The following is a 12,224-nucleotide window of genomic DNA, read 5'->3' as shown; positions in this document are numbered from 1 at the left end:
CGGAATACTTCTCACTGAATTGTGTTTATGCATCTTTTATGTGGCAAAGCAGAAGAGGAAATAATTAAGTTAGCAATTCAATCTTTCTTCTATTATCCAAAAGGCTGAATTCTTACTTGTTGGTGCTGACCTTATATGATCTTGGATATTTTTCACCCCATGAGCTAGATTTTGGGGTTTAGTTGCGGCCTAGATCCATTTTCATATCATGTTATTAGAGCCAGACCCATCCCTATTCCTGATTTGTCCAATGTTGGGCCTCATCTTATATTGTCCAGACATCATATGTCCAGTCTTGGTCGAGCAAAGGGGTGTTTGGCTGAGGGATTGTAATGTTGTCTCCTTGTATGATCTTAGGGGATTCTCACCACATGAGATATCTTTTGGGGTTGAATTGGGCTCAAGGTCCATATTCTACAGATGCAATTCAAACAGAATATTCTTCATCATTAAAAAACAAAACTGTTTAGTAATGAAATGGGCCTGAATAGAGGAACAGATTTAGAGGATTCATATAGGAACACCCTCTAGGTTGCGGTTGAGGTGTAGTTGATTGAATATCTTTCCTTCTAATATATAGAGATTCATGGTATTTTACTCCTTTCACCGAGTACTCTGCACATGATGCTTCTAACCTGGTTTGCTGTGTGTCTACATGTTAGTTATCTTTTTGCGAGTAAAATTTCCCACCCCTTCCTGGACAACTGAATCCACTTTAGTTGTTGGAAGTGAACGGGTGCTCCGAAGAATTTTATGCTTTGCTGCCCCAAATATATGGATACAAATAAGACAGTAATGCCTTTGCTTGGGCCTTGGTGGAAATTCTCAGATTGCATTCCGTGGTATAAACATCAGCAAAGAGGAAGTAATTCTTGATGGAAGTGAAGCACCCGTAAGGATTGATGCTGAAGCTCTTCTGGCAACTGAAAGACTTGTCCCTTCTGCAGTGCTCGACAAGGTGAGTTGTTTCTCTAACTTTTGGATGTCAGCCATTCCAAGTGGTATGTTTCCTTAGGTGGGTAAACATTTACATGACCTCTTTTTCTATTTGAAATTTCCTTCAGATAAGAGTTCCATATCGTCCTATTGATGCCAAACTGCATGCTCTGTCAGCAGATCGGGACAAATTACCCTCAGGAAAGCAAATTCTGGCTCTTACATTAACGTGGGTTTGATCTCTTGGAACTAGTTTCACTTTGCTTAATTACAATTTGGATAATAACCATTTCCAACTTCTGTCTACAGTTACAAGTTCAAACTGGAGGATGGTGCAGAACTAAAGCCGCAGATTCCCTTACTTAACAACCGGATCTATGATAACAAGTTTGAGTCTCAGTTTTATATGATATCGGATGTGAATAAGGTATAGACTTTTCTACCTTTTACATATGAAAGCATTCCATAGATTAGCCTTGAGGTTTGCTTCCCTCCCCCCTCCCCCCCAAAAAAAAAAAAAAGAAAAAAAAAAAGAAAAAGAAAGAAGTAAAATAAAATTAAGATCGGGGAGTATGTCGAAGAAAAAGCGAAAAGTGGATTCCATACTTCTTTTCGTGTTTTGAAAATTATGTGGGCTGTAGCAGGATTAACAAGAGGTAATGGCCCTCAGTGTGGAAGATAAGAATGCTTAGTTAAGGAGGTCTTTTTAAAAAGTAAATGAATGCTGGGAGTAATCTTGTGTTACTATTTTGTGTAACAGAGCTTATCATGAGGGGTGTCCATCACATTGTTTTGCTTGTATGCACGAGCAACACTAGCTGATATATTCAGCAGGAACTCATCAAAAGAAGAAAGAAAGTTTCCTTGCAATATTGAACGTAGCTACATAATAAAGCTAAGCTTCTGTGATGTCAAAACTGGAAATAACTGAAAGAAAGAAAATTTCCTTGCAATGTTGAATGTAGCTACATAATAAAGCTAAGCTTCTGTGATGTGAAGACTGGAAATAACTGAACCAATTGGCCCAGATAGTCTAAGAAAGCTAGAAACGTCATTGGTGAAGGATGGCAAGAAAGCTAGGTGTAAAATTGAGCTAGTTCTAAAGAAAGGGAGTACTTCTGTCATAGCACCTAGCTCATCACAGCCTTAATTCCCTTTCTTCATAAAGCGAAGTTACATATTCAAAGAGCATAATCTTCTACATTTGCATAATAGTTAAAAAGTTTTTTAGTGTGCAAAATATTAGTCAAGAATTTAGGACCACAACCGTAAGGCATTGTGCATTAATATTATTTAACTCAAGAAGTGGAATTGCAAATTTCAATCTACTGCTAAGATTAATAATATTGGATTATTTCACTTGTTTTCTGTGCAGGTAGTATAGTTAAGTTTGTTATCATATTGGATTAGATACATGTAATCTTGACCATACTTGCTTGCTATCCTCTCCTTCTATACTGTAGCGAGTGCATGCTATGGGTGATGTTTATCCAGATTCCGCAAAGCTTCCAAAGGGTGAATACACTATACAGCTATATTTGAGGTATAGTTCTCTAACATTTATTTATTTAATGTGCTGCAAGAGCATGCAGATAATTTTCTCATGCATCTTGTGGCTTACTGTAACTCATTGCCTATTGAAGGCTCTTAACCCCTTTTTGGCCCTGGGAATGAGGTTGTCTGGGCTTGAGTTTTGAGATCTTAAAAACTCCATGTCTATACCAGTAAATAAAGCATAGGCATTAGATGAGGTGGCTTGGATTTGGTTTCCAACTTTTCTTTTGTCTTTATTACCCTTGGCAATGTTAGAAAGTTAAGTGTCAGCCTTATAATCCTAAAATCAGTGTGTTAGAAGAATTAAGATATTTTGTCACACATTGGGCAAATATCACGTGTATTGTGTCTAACTCCTATAAATAGGTGTTCCTTGTATCCGTGGTATCAGCTTATCTTCGGAATATCTCTTTGTTCTCTTATTTTCTCATATGGTTGTCCACCAGCAGGCAAAAGTTACTTGACGTACCAGGATTATAGAGGTTGTGAGATAAGAAAGATCAGAGAAGAGAAGAAAAAGTACTGATGACCTGATGATAAAATATAACAGTATTGCTGTAAAATATAATGTTTGTCCAGTGTGGGACAAGATCCAAAGAGCTCAACTCTTCTTACTCTCAAAGCTCTAACATTCTACACTAACACTTGACACTCTAATAGGAGATTTTCCAATCTCTCTTATTGTAAATGGTTTATAAAGTAAATCTAGGTCGTTTGACTTCTACCTCAGTTGCAACAATAACAAAGTTGTCCAGCACTATCTCAATTAAATAGACATGTCTCCTTGCAGACCATGTCTTATCTGGTATTGTCTTTGTTGCTTTTGTAAGCACATATAAGAATGTTAAGTGCTGATAAATCTGCTGCGACAATCACATCTGCAGTCCCATGGCCGTGTTCTGGGTTTCCAAGAGTTGTGATTAGTATATAGTAGGTATAGTTATTAGAACAATAGAAATCGTGCAACTTCAGGCTTTTGTTTTGGGTTGTAAATTCCTTCCATTATCAGAATCTGCCCAATTTTTGAATTGGTCAAAGGTAGATGCTGTTTTATTTTGTTGCCAAAGTTGTCTAAAATGTACATCCATTGCAAACAAATTTACCAAGGAAATTATTAATGCTTGTTTTTTAATTGGATTGTCTCACTGTTTGCACAAGTCGCATAAGGTAAATGCGATTTATAAGTCGCATTTTGTAAATGCGATTTATTTTTTGCTTGTGACTCTTCCAACCCCAAATATGGATGCAATATTGAGAAACGTAAACAAATTTTAAGACTTATAATTTCTTCAAGATACTTACCAATTATTACATTGTAATGTGACATCGATCAATGCTGTGTTTTTTTTTTTGTTTTTGCTATTTGTGTGATGCAACCAGATTGCGCGTGCCAGTAGGCTAGCATGAATATAAGCACAGATTATCCTTCTTACTAGCTCGTGATGTCTGTGGTTCAGGCATGACAATGTACAGTATCTTGAGAAGATGAAGCAATTGGTGTTATTCACTGAAAGAAAATTGGAGGAGAAGGTATGCTGCTGTACTCTTGCTGCCGAAATTTGTTTAGTCTGAATGGCTTCAATAGTTGAGAAATGCAGGAAGACATCTTCTTTTAGTTGATGCATTGGTTCTTTCAGTTAATGTAATTGCTGTTTCCTTCTTTACATGGTCAAGATTTTCATGTCTAAAGTCATGAGGTTTGACTTGCTTTTGAAAGTTATTGTGTTTCCTCGCAATAGTCAAGTTGGAAAACCAGCCAACATACATCTTTAACTTTCTACTGTTCTAGTACTCTCTTAACATTCGCCTTAACTATGCCAACAGATTGTTGTGGAGTGGCTATTTCCAATCTGTTTTAACCAAATGGGTTACTCGTGGATCTTGTAGGGTTTTGGAATGAATTTAGAATAAAAGGGTTCAGGGTGCTTCCACTAGGGTTTCTGATGCAATCTGGAAACCTGCTACTGTACATTTACGTGTATTTTCTTATTACATTTAATACCATTTATACTGCTTAACGATTGGGTGTTTATTTATTAATACATACATATGTACATATATGTGTGTATATATACATGTTTGTGTGTGCACATATATACTCTGCCCATTTTAAACATCCAAGTACGGCGTATAATTTTATGAATTGTCCTTATTTATTTCTTATTTTCTCATTGTTACTCCTATTAATTGTAAAGCAAGTACTATTAATCACTTTAACCTCTTTAATAGGAAGGGTAAAATTGGTAGAGAACATTTTTTTTTTATCTTGGTTTTCAGAAGCGACAGATATTTTGAAATATTTTTATTGGGCTAAAACGACACTTAAAATGAGAGAGGAGTATTTTGGTAACTAAGAAATCTTCGAGGGTCAGTGGTGCACAGTTCGGAACTCAGTGGATACTGAGCTCGGCCCTCTAATCGTCTCCACTTAAATACCGAGCTATTGTCTGCGGTAGGTTTTGAAATATGATGTGTGTGTAACTTTGTAACCCACACGTCACACGCTGTGCGTTTACCAATAACACAAAGTACTGAGGGCGAGAAAATAATGAGGTATATATATAGTCAAACCTCTTTATAACAACCTCGTTTGTTCCGAATATTTTTGGATGTTATAGCGAAGTGCTGTTATAGAGAGCATATATTATAACATAACATATGAAAATTGGTTCCGGAAAAACTTGGCTTTTATAGTGAAGTGTTGTTATATAAGGATGCTGTTATAGAGAGGTCTGACTGTATACCTTTTAAATTAGACTTTGAGTGTAGCTTTTATGGTTACACAAATGTTTTCATGTTATGACATGTCTAAGACAGTGGTCGCTAGGTCAGAAAAGCGATAACTAAAAAATCTCCCCAAGTAGGATTCGAACCTACGACCAATCGGTTAACAGCCGACCGCTCTACCACTGAGCTACTGAGGAACAACGGACTTAATGTTGGAAGCCGACTCTCGTTCTTTGGACCAACCTATGACCGAATAAAAATGAGTTCGTCACTCTTTTTCACATACACCGGGAGAAAAGGTTACGATAGCAAGCCCCTCCCCGGCTGGAGAGCCTCCAGGACGCTCCGAGTTCTTTTTTGGGGGGATGGTCTAATTTACTAGTGGCAACGAAGTTCTTGGTAATTAGCAAGGGGGAAGGAGGATCTCCACTCATTTCATTCATTCAGTGCCTGCGGTGAGGCGCGACCCACAACAAACGAAGGGGGAAAGCTTGCTTTGCTTGCTGTAGCCCTATTTTTGTAGATTAGGCTTGGTAAGCGTAAGCTATATTTAAGTAGGCTCGCAGCTTCGCTCAGCAGAAGAGCCTGACTTTTAATTATATTAGTAAAGCGCTAGCGCCCAACCTATACAAGGGCTTTGAAGGGATAGGGGAAGAAAAGAAAAGAAATTCCTTGTATTGTATTAAATAAAAGCTAAAGCACTTTCTTTTAAGAATGTATCTGGTTCCATCTTTCTTTCGTTAGTTAAGCCACCTTTTTCTAAAAAGGATTGTAGTAATTCTGGTTTGACACTATTTGGAATGGCTCTCTCATATTGAGAAATTCTGTCTAGTGGCATTCGATCACAGAATCCATTGACAGCTGCATAAATGACTAGAATTTGTTTTTCAATTGGCAGTGGTGCATATTGTGGTTGTTTCGGTACTTCTGTCAGCCTTGCACCTCTATTGAGTAATGCCTGAGTCGCAGCATCAAGGTCTGAGCCAAATTGAGCAAGGGCGGCCACTTCGCGATATTGTGCCAATTCCAGTTTTGAACTACCGCAGACTTGTTTCATAGTTTTCAACTGAGCGGCAGACCCGACGCGACTGACAGATAAGCCGACGTTAATCGCAGGTCTAATTCTCTTTCCTTGGTTGTAGTGGAACTTTGGTTTTATTTAGCGAAGAACCGTTTCACTCGGCGTCGAATGATCTAAGCTAAAAGCTTTAGGCATCTTTTGAGCATGTTCAGCTTCCAAAATTCCTGGAGTCCTACGCTACGGCATTATCACAGAAAGAAAACATGGCTAGTAGACACCCGAATTTCTTGATTCACGGCGTCGAGTATTTGCACTTTAGATCTGATGACTCGACCTGTAGACGGTGATACCACCACCTTTGGCGACGTGATCTTTTCTTATTCACTTGTGCTGGTGGCGGAGAGGTCGGCGCCTGTGTTCTGGCTCTGGGGGGGTGGGTCTTCCCTTTCTCAATTATGACGTACTCGGTTAGGTTGTCTTTTGATCTTGTTCGGGCTTGGAAAAGCTTCCTTTTTCAATTCCAGAAGTTACGGAGCCTATGTAGAAGAAGCTGTAGAAGAGTACCACCACGGTTCAGGTCCCGACACATGGGGGATTAATTAAGCTGCAAGGATCGTGAATCAAGGGAAGGGAAGAATGAGACCATAATTTGGAAGTCGCCCCCGACCGAGAGAAGTTTCAAACTTCGTGCCTAGTCAAATAGCTTCACATAAATTGAAATGGGGGGAGTATACAGAGTGAACGCTAAGCCTCTAAGTCCATTCGTATCTGGTTAGACAAGATTAGAAATAATTGCATTCTAATAGACAAGTAGTACATAGAGACATGAGAGAAGGTTGTTTAAGATGGCCTTTTATGTTCTAATGGACCTAAAAGTGCACCAGTCTGAAGGTGTAGGTATAACTATGATGATTGAAGATGTTAAAAGACGACGGGGTAGTGAAAGTTGTCTCAAAAGACTTATTGTCTCGTGTAACCCATGAGAGCTCAGAAGAGAATATAACTTATCCTTATATTAATACCAAATGTTTGAGATCAAAGTTTGGTCATTATTGGTACTTATATTAAGTCGATGTATGACGGGAGAGAATATCAGTGTAGGCAAAAGTGGATAATTCCTAACTTAAGGTACCCCAGTTCCTCCGAAAAAATCAAGTATGGGAATGAATGGACCCAATATGCTGAATCCGACTAGTTTGAGATTTAGGTGGGTGTGGTTATTTATTTCCTTCATTTTTCCAGTAATAGGAAATTGGTAGTAGGAGATTCATTACTTGGTTTCTTTATTAAACTTTGAGACGTAACACCTAACTAACTACTTACACAATGTTTGTATTTGGCATAATTTGAGTTGTGCTTATGAAAGGTGCAGCTTTATTGTTTGTTACCTATAAGCAACTCATGAGTCATGCCTATACTGTTTAACACTCTTTTAAGATTTTTGTTTGTTGATGCGTATCTGTGCAGGAGATTGTTCGGTTGAACTTCTATTCTCAACCTGATGGCCCACTCACGGGTGATGGCTCCTTTAAGTCTTCAGATCTAGTTCCAGGGTATGTTCAGTTTGATGTATGTTTTTTTTTCCTCGCTGTTATGTCATCATGTGTATAATTTACCATCTTAATATTTTGTAGTGTGAAAGAGGCATTTTATGTGGGTCCTCCGGTGAAGGACAAGCTCCCAAAGGTTTGTCCTACCACAATTCTGTTCTGTTGTTTAAAACAAGTTGTTAATATTTGAACTGTAATCTGTGTGTCCTTGTCATTGTATGATTTATACCATCTACTTGCAGAATTCCCCTGAAGGATCTGTATTGCTTGGCCGAATTTCATATGGAAAGCTTGTGTATAAAGATAGTGAAGAGGGAAAAAATTCTGCATCGTATCAAATATCTTATCTTGTGCCACCAATTAAGGTTTTCCTTTGTTTCCTCCAGTTTAGATTTCCCTTCTGTAATGCACATATAATCTCTTTCCATATCAGATTCTGTGTTAGGTCCTTCTTGATTTACTGAACCATATTTTTATCACAGCTCGACGAAAACAAAGGAAAAAGTTCGACTGACCCCAAGACCGTCTCAGAAAGACTTGAAGAACAGGTATTCATATGTAGATTGTCAAATTCTTGCAAGTTGATTGTTTAAGTGTTTCATATATTGGGTCATTCTGTTGAACACTTCTCATTGAGTGAAGTCATCTCTGTTTATGTTTTGCCAGTTCTTGTATCATATATTGTTTTTCCTTTTTCATGGAGTTATACACAAATTCAGATGCATGCAATATCTGGTCAGATATTGCATCTACTGGGTTGTTATATAGCCTTTTTTCTTCTCTCTAGCAAGATAAATATTACACCACCATACTGGGAGGGGAAACAGAGGTTGTTCTGAAATCTAACTTGAGTTAGGGAGTACCATCTGCTTCAGCTTTACAACTGTTTGTTTCCTGGGTGGTTGCCTTTAAAAAATATCTCTCTAGTTTCGATCATTTACTTTCTCTAGTACTTTGACATGCCTTAAAGTATCTCTCCTTTGGCCAATCAGGTCCGCGATGCTAAAATAAAGGTTCTTGCTAGCTTGAATCAAGACTCTGATGAGGAACGTGCAGAATGGAAGAAGTTATCTCTGTTGCTTAAGGTAATTGTTCTAACAAGGAGAGAATAAGTGAACTTGTAAACTTGATATGGAATGAATCATTTGACAATTGAATTACTAACTCAGAATAGGTTATGCAAAGCCCATCTCTACCCGCTGAAAGCTTCTGAGCTTTTGACTTGCACTGTTCTGAAGTCTTTAGAACTAAAAACTCCGCATTATTTCACATTGGACAAAAAAGGACTAAGTTAGATGCTTTGAGATCGAGATGATTCTACTTGAGGAAGTCTCAGGCCCCTGCTCTTCTGTCGACATTGTGCAAAAGGGGTTGATGAGGTTCAGGGCCAGATCTCTGCCAACTTCATGTTGGTTTGGCCTTTTCCTCGTGTCAGACATCTGATTTTAGGTTACATATTTTTTCTTGTACCAACTTTGGGCTGCCTCTGCCTTTTATTTATTGGGAATCTCTTAACTTTATATCTCCAATAATAAAAAGAGCGTTTGCTGTTGACATGTGACAGTTCTACCTTTGGTCTTATTTTAAGACTTCTGTAGATTCCCTATTACCATTCCTTCTACTCCGATCTTTACTTCTTGCTTCATTTATTTACATGCTAACCAGGTATTATATTGTTTTCCTTTTTCTGGTATCAATTACTTTGCAGTCAGAGTACCCCAAATACACTACTTTGCTTGCTAAAATATTGGAAGGCTTGCTTTCTCGGAACAATGTTGAAGACAAAATCCATCATTACACAGAGGTAAACATAGCGTTAAACTGTACACCTCAACTTGCTCTTTCTTGGGCCATGTGGCTTGTTAGCCAATATAAATCTATTTAATATATAAATGGTTACTTGATCCTTTGAGTGTGTAGCCTTGTTCCTGATTTTCCATTTGGTATGGAGGATAATATTTTCTGGAAAATTAGTTATTTTATGGTGCTTGATTGCTAAAACAATATTTTCCAAGCAAAACATTTTCAACCGAAAGAGGCAAAACGTCTTCCGGTATGAGCTGAAGTCATTTTCCTTCATGATTATTTCAACCACTAACTTCTTATCATTGCTCCAACCAATAATTAAAAATTATTATAATCTTTAATATTTAAAATTTCATCAAAATACTTTCTGATTTGCTGACATCTTTTATCAATCTTTAATGAGTATATTCTTTTTCCTTTTTTCGGAATTTTTTTCATCAAGTCTCCCATTTGCCGAGTCTAGCTATCACCTCGAATGGAATAGATATGCACAGCCCCTCTACCCCCTACTCTAGTCAGCTTTCTGGAGACAAGACACCTCCCACTGCTTTGTCAATCACAACCGTCTCGTCTATTCTATTCTCGAAAGTATGTAGACAGAAGGCCTTTTTTCCGGACTGTCATGTTTTCAGACTCACCAACTAAACTCCGGATAACATTTTCCAGGAAACAAAATGACTTGTTTCCCGGAAAATAATTTCTGCAAAATGTTATCCATTGCACATGTTAGGAAACTATGGTCGTATTTTTCTTTGAAATTTGAATGATCAATCTCTTACAAACTACTTGTAGTTTGTTCATATTGAGACACTGGAAGTTTCAAAGATAGGAAGAACGATTAAACTTACAACTAATATGTACGCATCTGTAATGAAAATGTCTGGTTATCTGCATTATATGGCTATGATCAGGATATGCTCAAAAGGACCTTGTAATTCCCTGCCCACAAAAAAATCAACAAGAAAAAAAAAAAAAGCGATTGGGCTTAGTCTGAATTTGCTTTCTGGTCGACAATTTAACTGTGAATCGCTGTTGAGATCTGGCTCTATGATTGCCCTATTAGCGGAGTTGGTAACAAAAAACGAGTAATTACTGATACTCGTACACGGTGTTAAGGTCTTGCTACCACTTGGGCTGTATATGATTTCATCTTCTCCTTCTATCTGAGCCGGGTAAGAGTATATAAGTAGATAAGAAACTTCGGATGTCCAATAATGGTTGCAGGGGTGCAAGTGCTATAATTAGAGGTGTTTGAAAGGTTAAAAAGACTGTAAAGAAAAGAGTTGAAAATCGAGCTACATAGAATCAACTTCTTTGGGAAAGTGTGCTTTTCATTTTGGGAGAAAAGTAGTTGGTTTCTTTTGGATGACAGAAAAAGTAGGTTAAACAAATCGGTGGCGTCATATTGCTTAGATGGGCAGCAAATATGTATTAATTTTATATTTCCATATAATCTATGTTATCATGGATTTCATGATTCCAAGGCATGTGTTTTCTTCAGATTATCAGTGCAGCAGATGAGGTTGTGACTAGCATTGATAGAGATGAATTGGCCAAGTACTGTGCCCTCAAAAGTGATCCAGAAGACGAGGCTGCAGAAGTGAGTGTTTATCTTTTCGCGTTTATACTTACACATATTCAATTGACACAAAAATATCTGGTAGTCATATCAGTTAACATTGTTTGTGCTTCCTTTCTTTTTTTCCTTTGACTAACTAAAAAGATAGGTCTGCTGGATTTTTCCTTAAATCACAGCACGGTAGTTTTTCACCCCTAGAAACAGTCTTCACAACAGTACTCCATTTGGCAGAAAATGAAGAAGAAGATGGAGACAACCCGTGACCAGTTAACTGAAGCACTCTACCAGAAGGGATTGGCTTTGGTAGACATTGAAGCATTGAAGGTAAACACTCTTTTAATAGAGCCCTGGACATCCTATCCTGCTCTTTAATTCTGACAAGTGGGATGATTGCTAGGGCAATAAGCAATAAAGATTGTCCTCGGAATGAAAACCTAAGTTTAAAAAGTATAATTTTTAGATGTTCTGGAACTTAAAATAAAAGTAGGCTATTAAACACTTTGCCAAACAAACGAGAAATATATACTAAAAAAGAATAAGCAGGCGGAATTGGATTGTTCATTTTGTATCGCTCCTGCCCTGTACTAGCACATTTCATATCTACCATTATCTGCTAGAGTCGATTGACATGGATCTATTCGATTTTGTTTAAACATTAGTTTGTCTTTGTGGTGGCAAAATTACACAGCAGGTGAGCTTCTAACAAAGGTGGTCTATTGCTTGTTTAAAATTATTTCCAAATCCCTTTTTCGGCCTGAGTTTAGACCGTGACTGTAGGAAATTTCTGTAAGGCTCTGCTACTCCAGGAGCCCTAAAAAGTTAAAGAAAATAGGAAAGTTGACTTGATTCTACCACATAGAACAAATGTGGGAATAAGCATTGGTGGGATGAAAACTATGGTTTCAGGAATAAGAAACCAAGTGGATGGCAAGCTTAATTTTTCTATTCTGTTTTCCTGGGCCCGAGTATGATTAGTAGATAGTTCCTGCACTGGTGATTTCAAGTACGTTTATCATATTTAGTTAGTCTGACGGGATGATTACCTTGTAGT

General features: G+C 37.7%; 1 protein-coding gene and 1 non-coding gene across 2 annotated transcripts in view; one reads left to right on the top strand and one right to left on the bottom strand.

The window, feature by feature from the left end:
• Nucleotides 1-12,224, top strand: part of LOC104109952 (tripeptidyl-peptidase 2) — a 41,270-nt gene that overhangs the window by 28,123 nt on the left and 923 nt on the right. The window contains exons 20-32 of the mRNA XM_009619355.4: nucleotides 830-958; nucleotides 1,065-1,165; nucleotides 1,246-1,363; nucleotides 2,400-2,479; nucleotides 3,948-4,020; nucleotides 7,706-7,791; nucleotides 7,873-7,924; nucleotides 8,031-8,153; nucleotides 8,271-8,336; nucleotides 8,781-8,873; nucleotides 9,497-9,592; nucleotides 11,096-11,194; nucleotides 11,405-11,497. Coding sequence (XP_009617650.1) covers nucleotides 830-958; nucleotides 1,065-1,165; nucleotides 1,246-1,363; nucleotides 2,400-2,479; nucleotides 3,948-4,020; nucleotides 7,706-7,791; nucleotides 7,873-7,924; nucleotides 8,031-8,153; nucleotides 8,271-8,336; nucleotides 8,781-8,873; nucleotides 9,497-9,592; nucleotides 11,096-11,194; nucleotides 11,405-11,497 — 1,209 coding nt within the window. The remainder of the gene's footprint in view (nucleotides 1-829; nucleotides 959-1,064; nucleotides 1,166-1,245; nucleotides 1,364-2,399; nucleotides 2,480-3,947; nucleotides 4,021-7,705; nucleotides 7,792-7,872; nucleotides 7,925-8,030; nucleotides 8,154-8,270; nucleotides 8,337-8,780; nucleotides 8,874-9,496; nucleotides 9,593-11,095; nucleotides 11,195-11,404; nucleotides 11,498-12,224) is intronic.
• On the bottom strand, nucleotides 5,343-5,414 carry TRNAN-GUU (transfer RNA asparagine (anticodon GUU)). The gene has a single exon. It is a non-coding gene; the product is annotated as a tRNA-Asn (tRNA).

This window comes from Nicotiana tomentosiformis, chromosome 3, assembly GCF_000390325.3.
Source record: "Nicotiana tomentosiformis chromosome 3, ASM39032v3, whole genome shotgun sequence".
Classification (NCBI taxonomy): Eukaryota; Viridiplantae; Streptophyta; class Magnoliopsida; order Solanales; family Solanaceae; genus Nicotiana; species Nicotiana tomentosiformis.
Note: the sequence above shows the minus strand (reverse complement) of the source record. Positions and strands in the feature narration are given on the sequence as shown.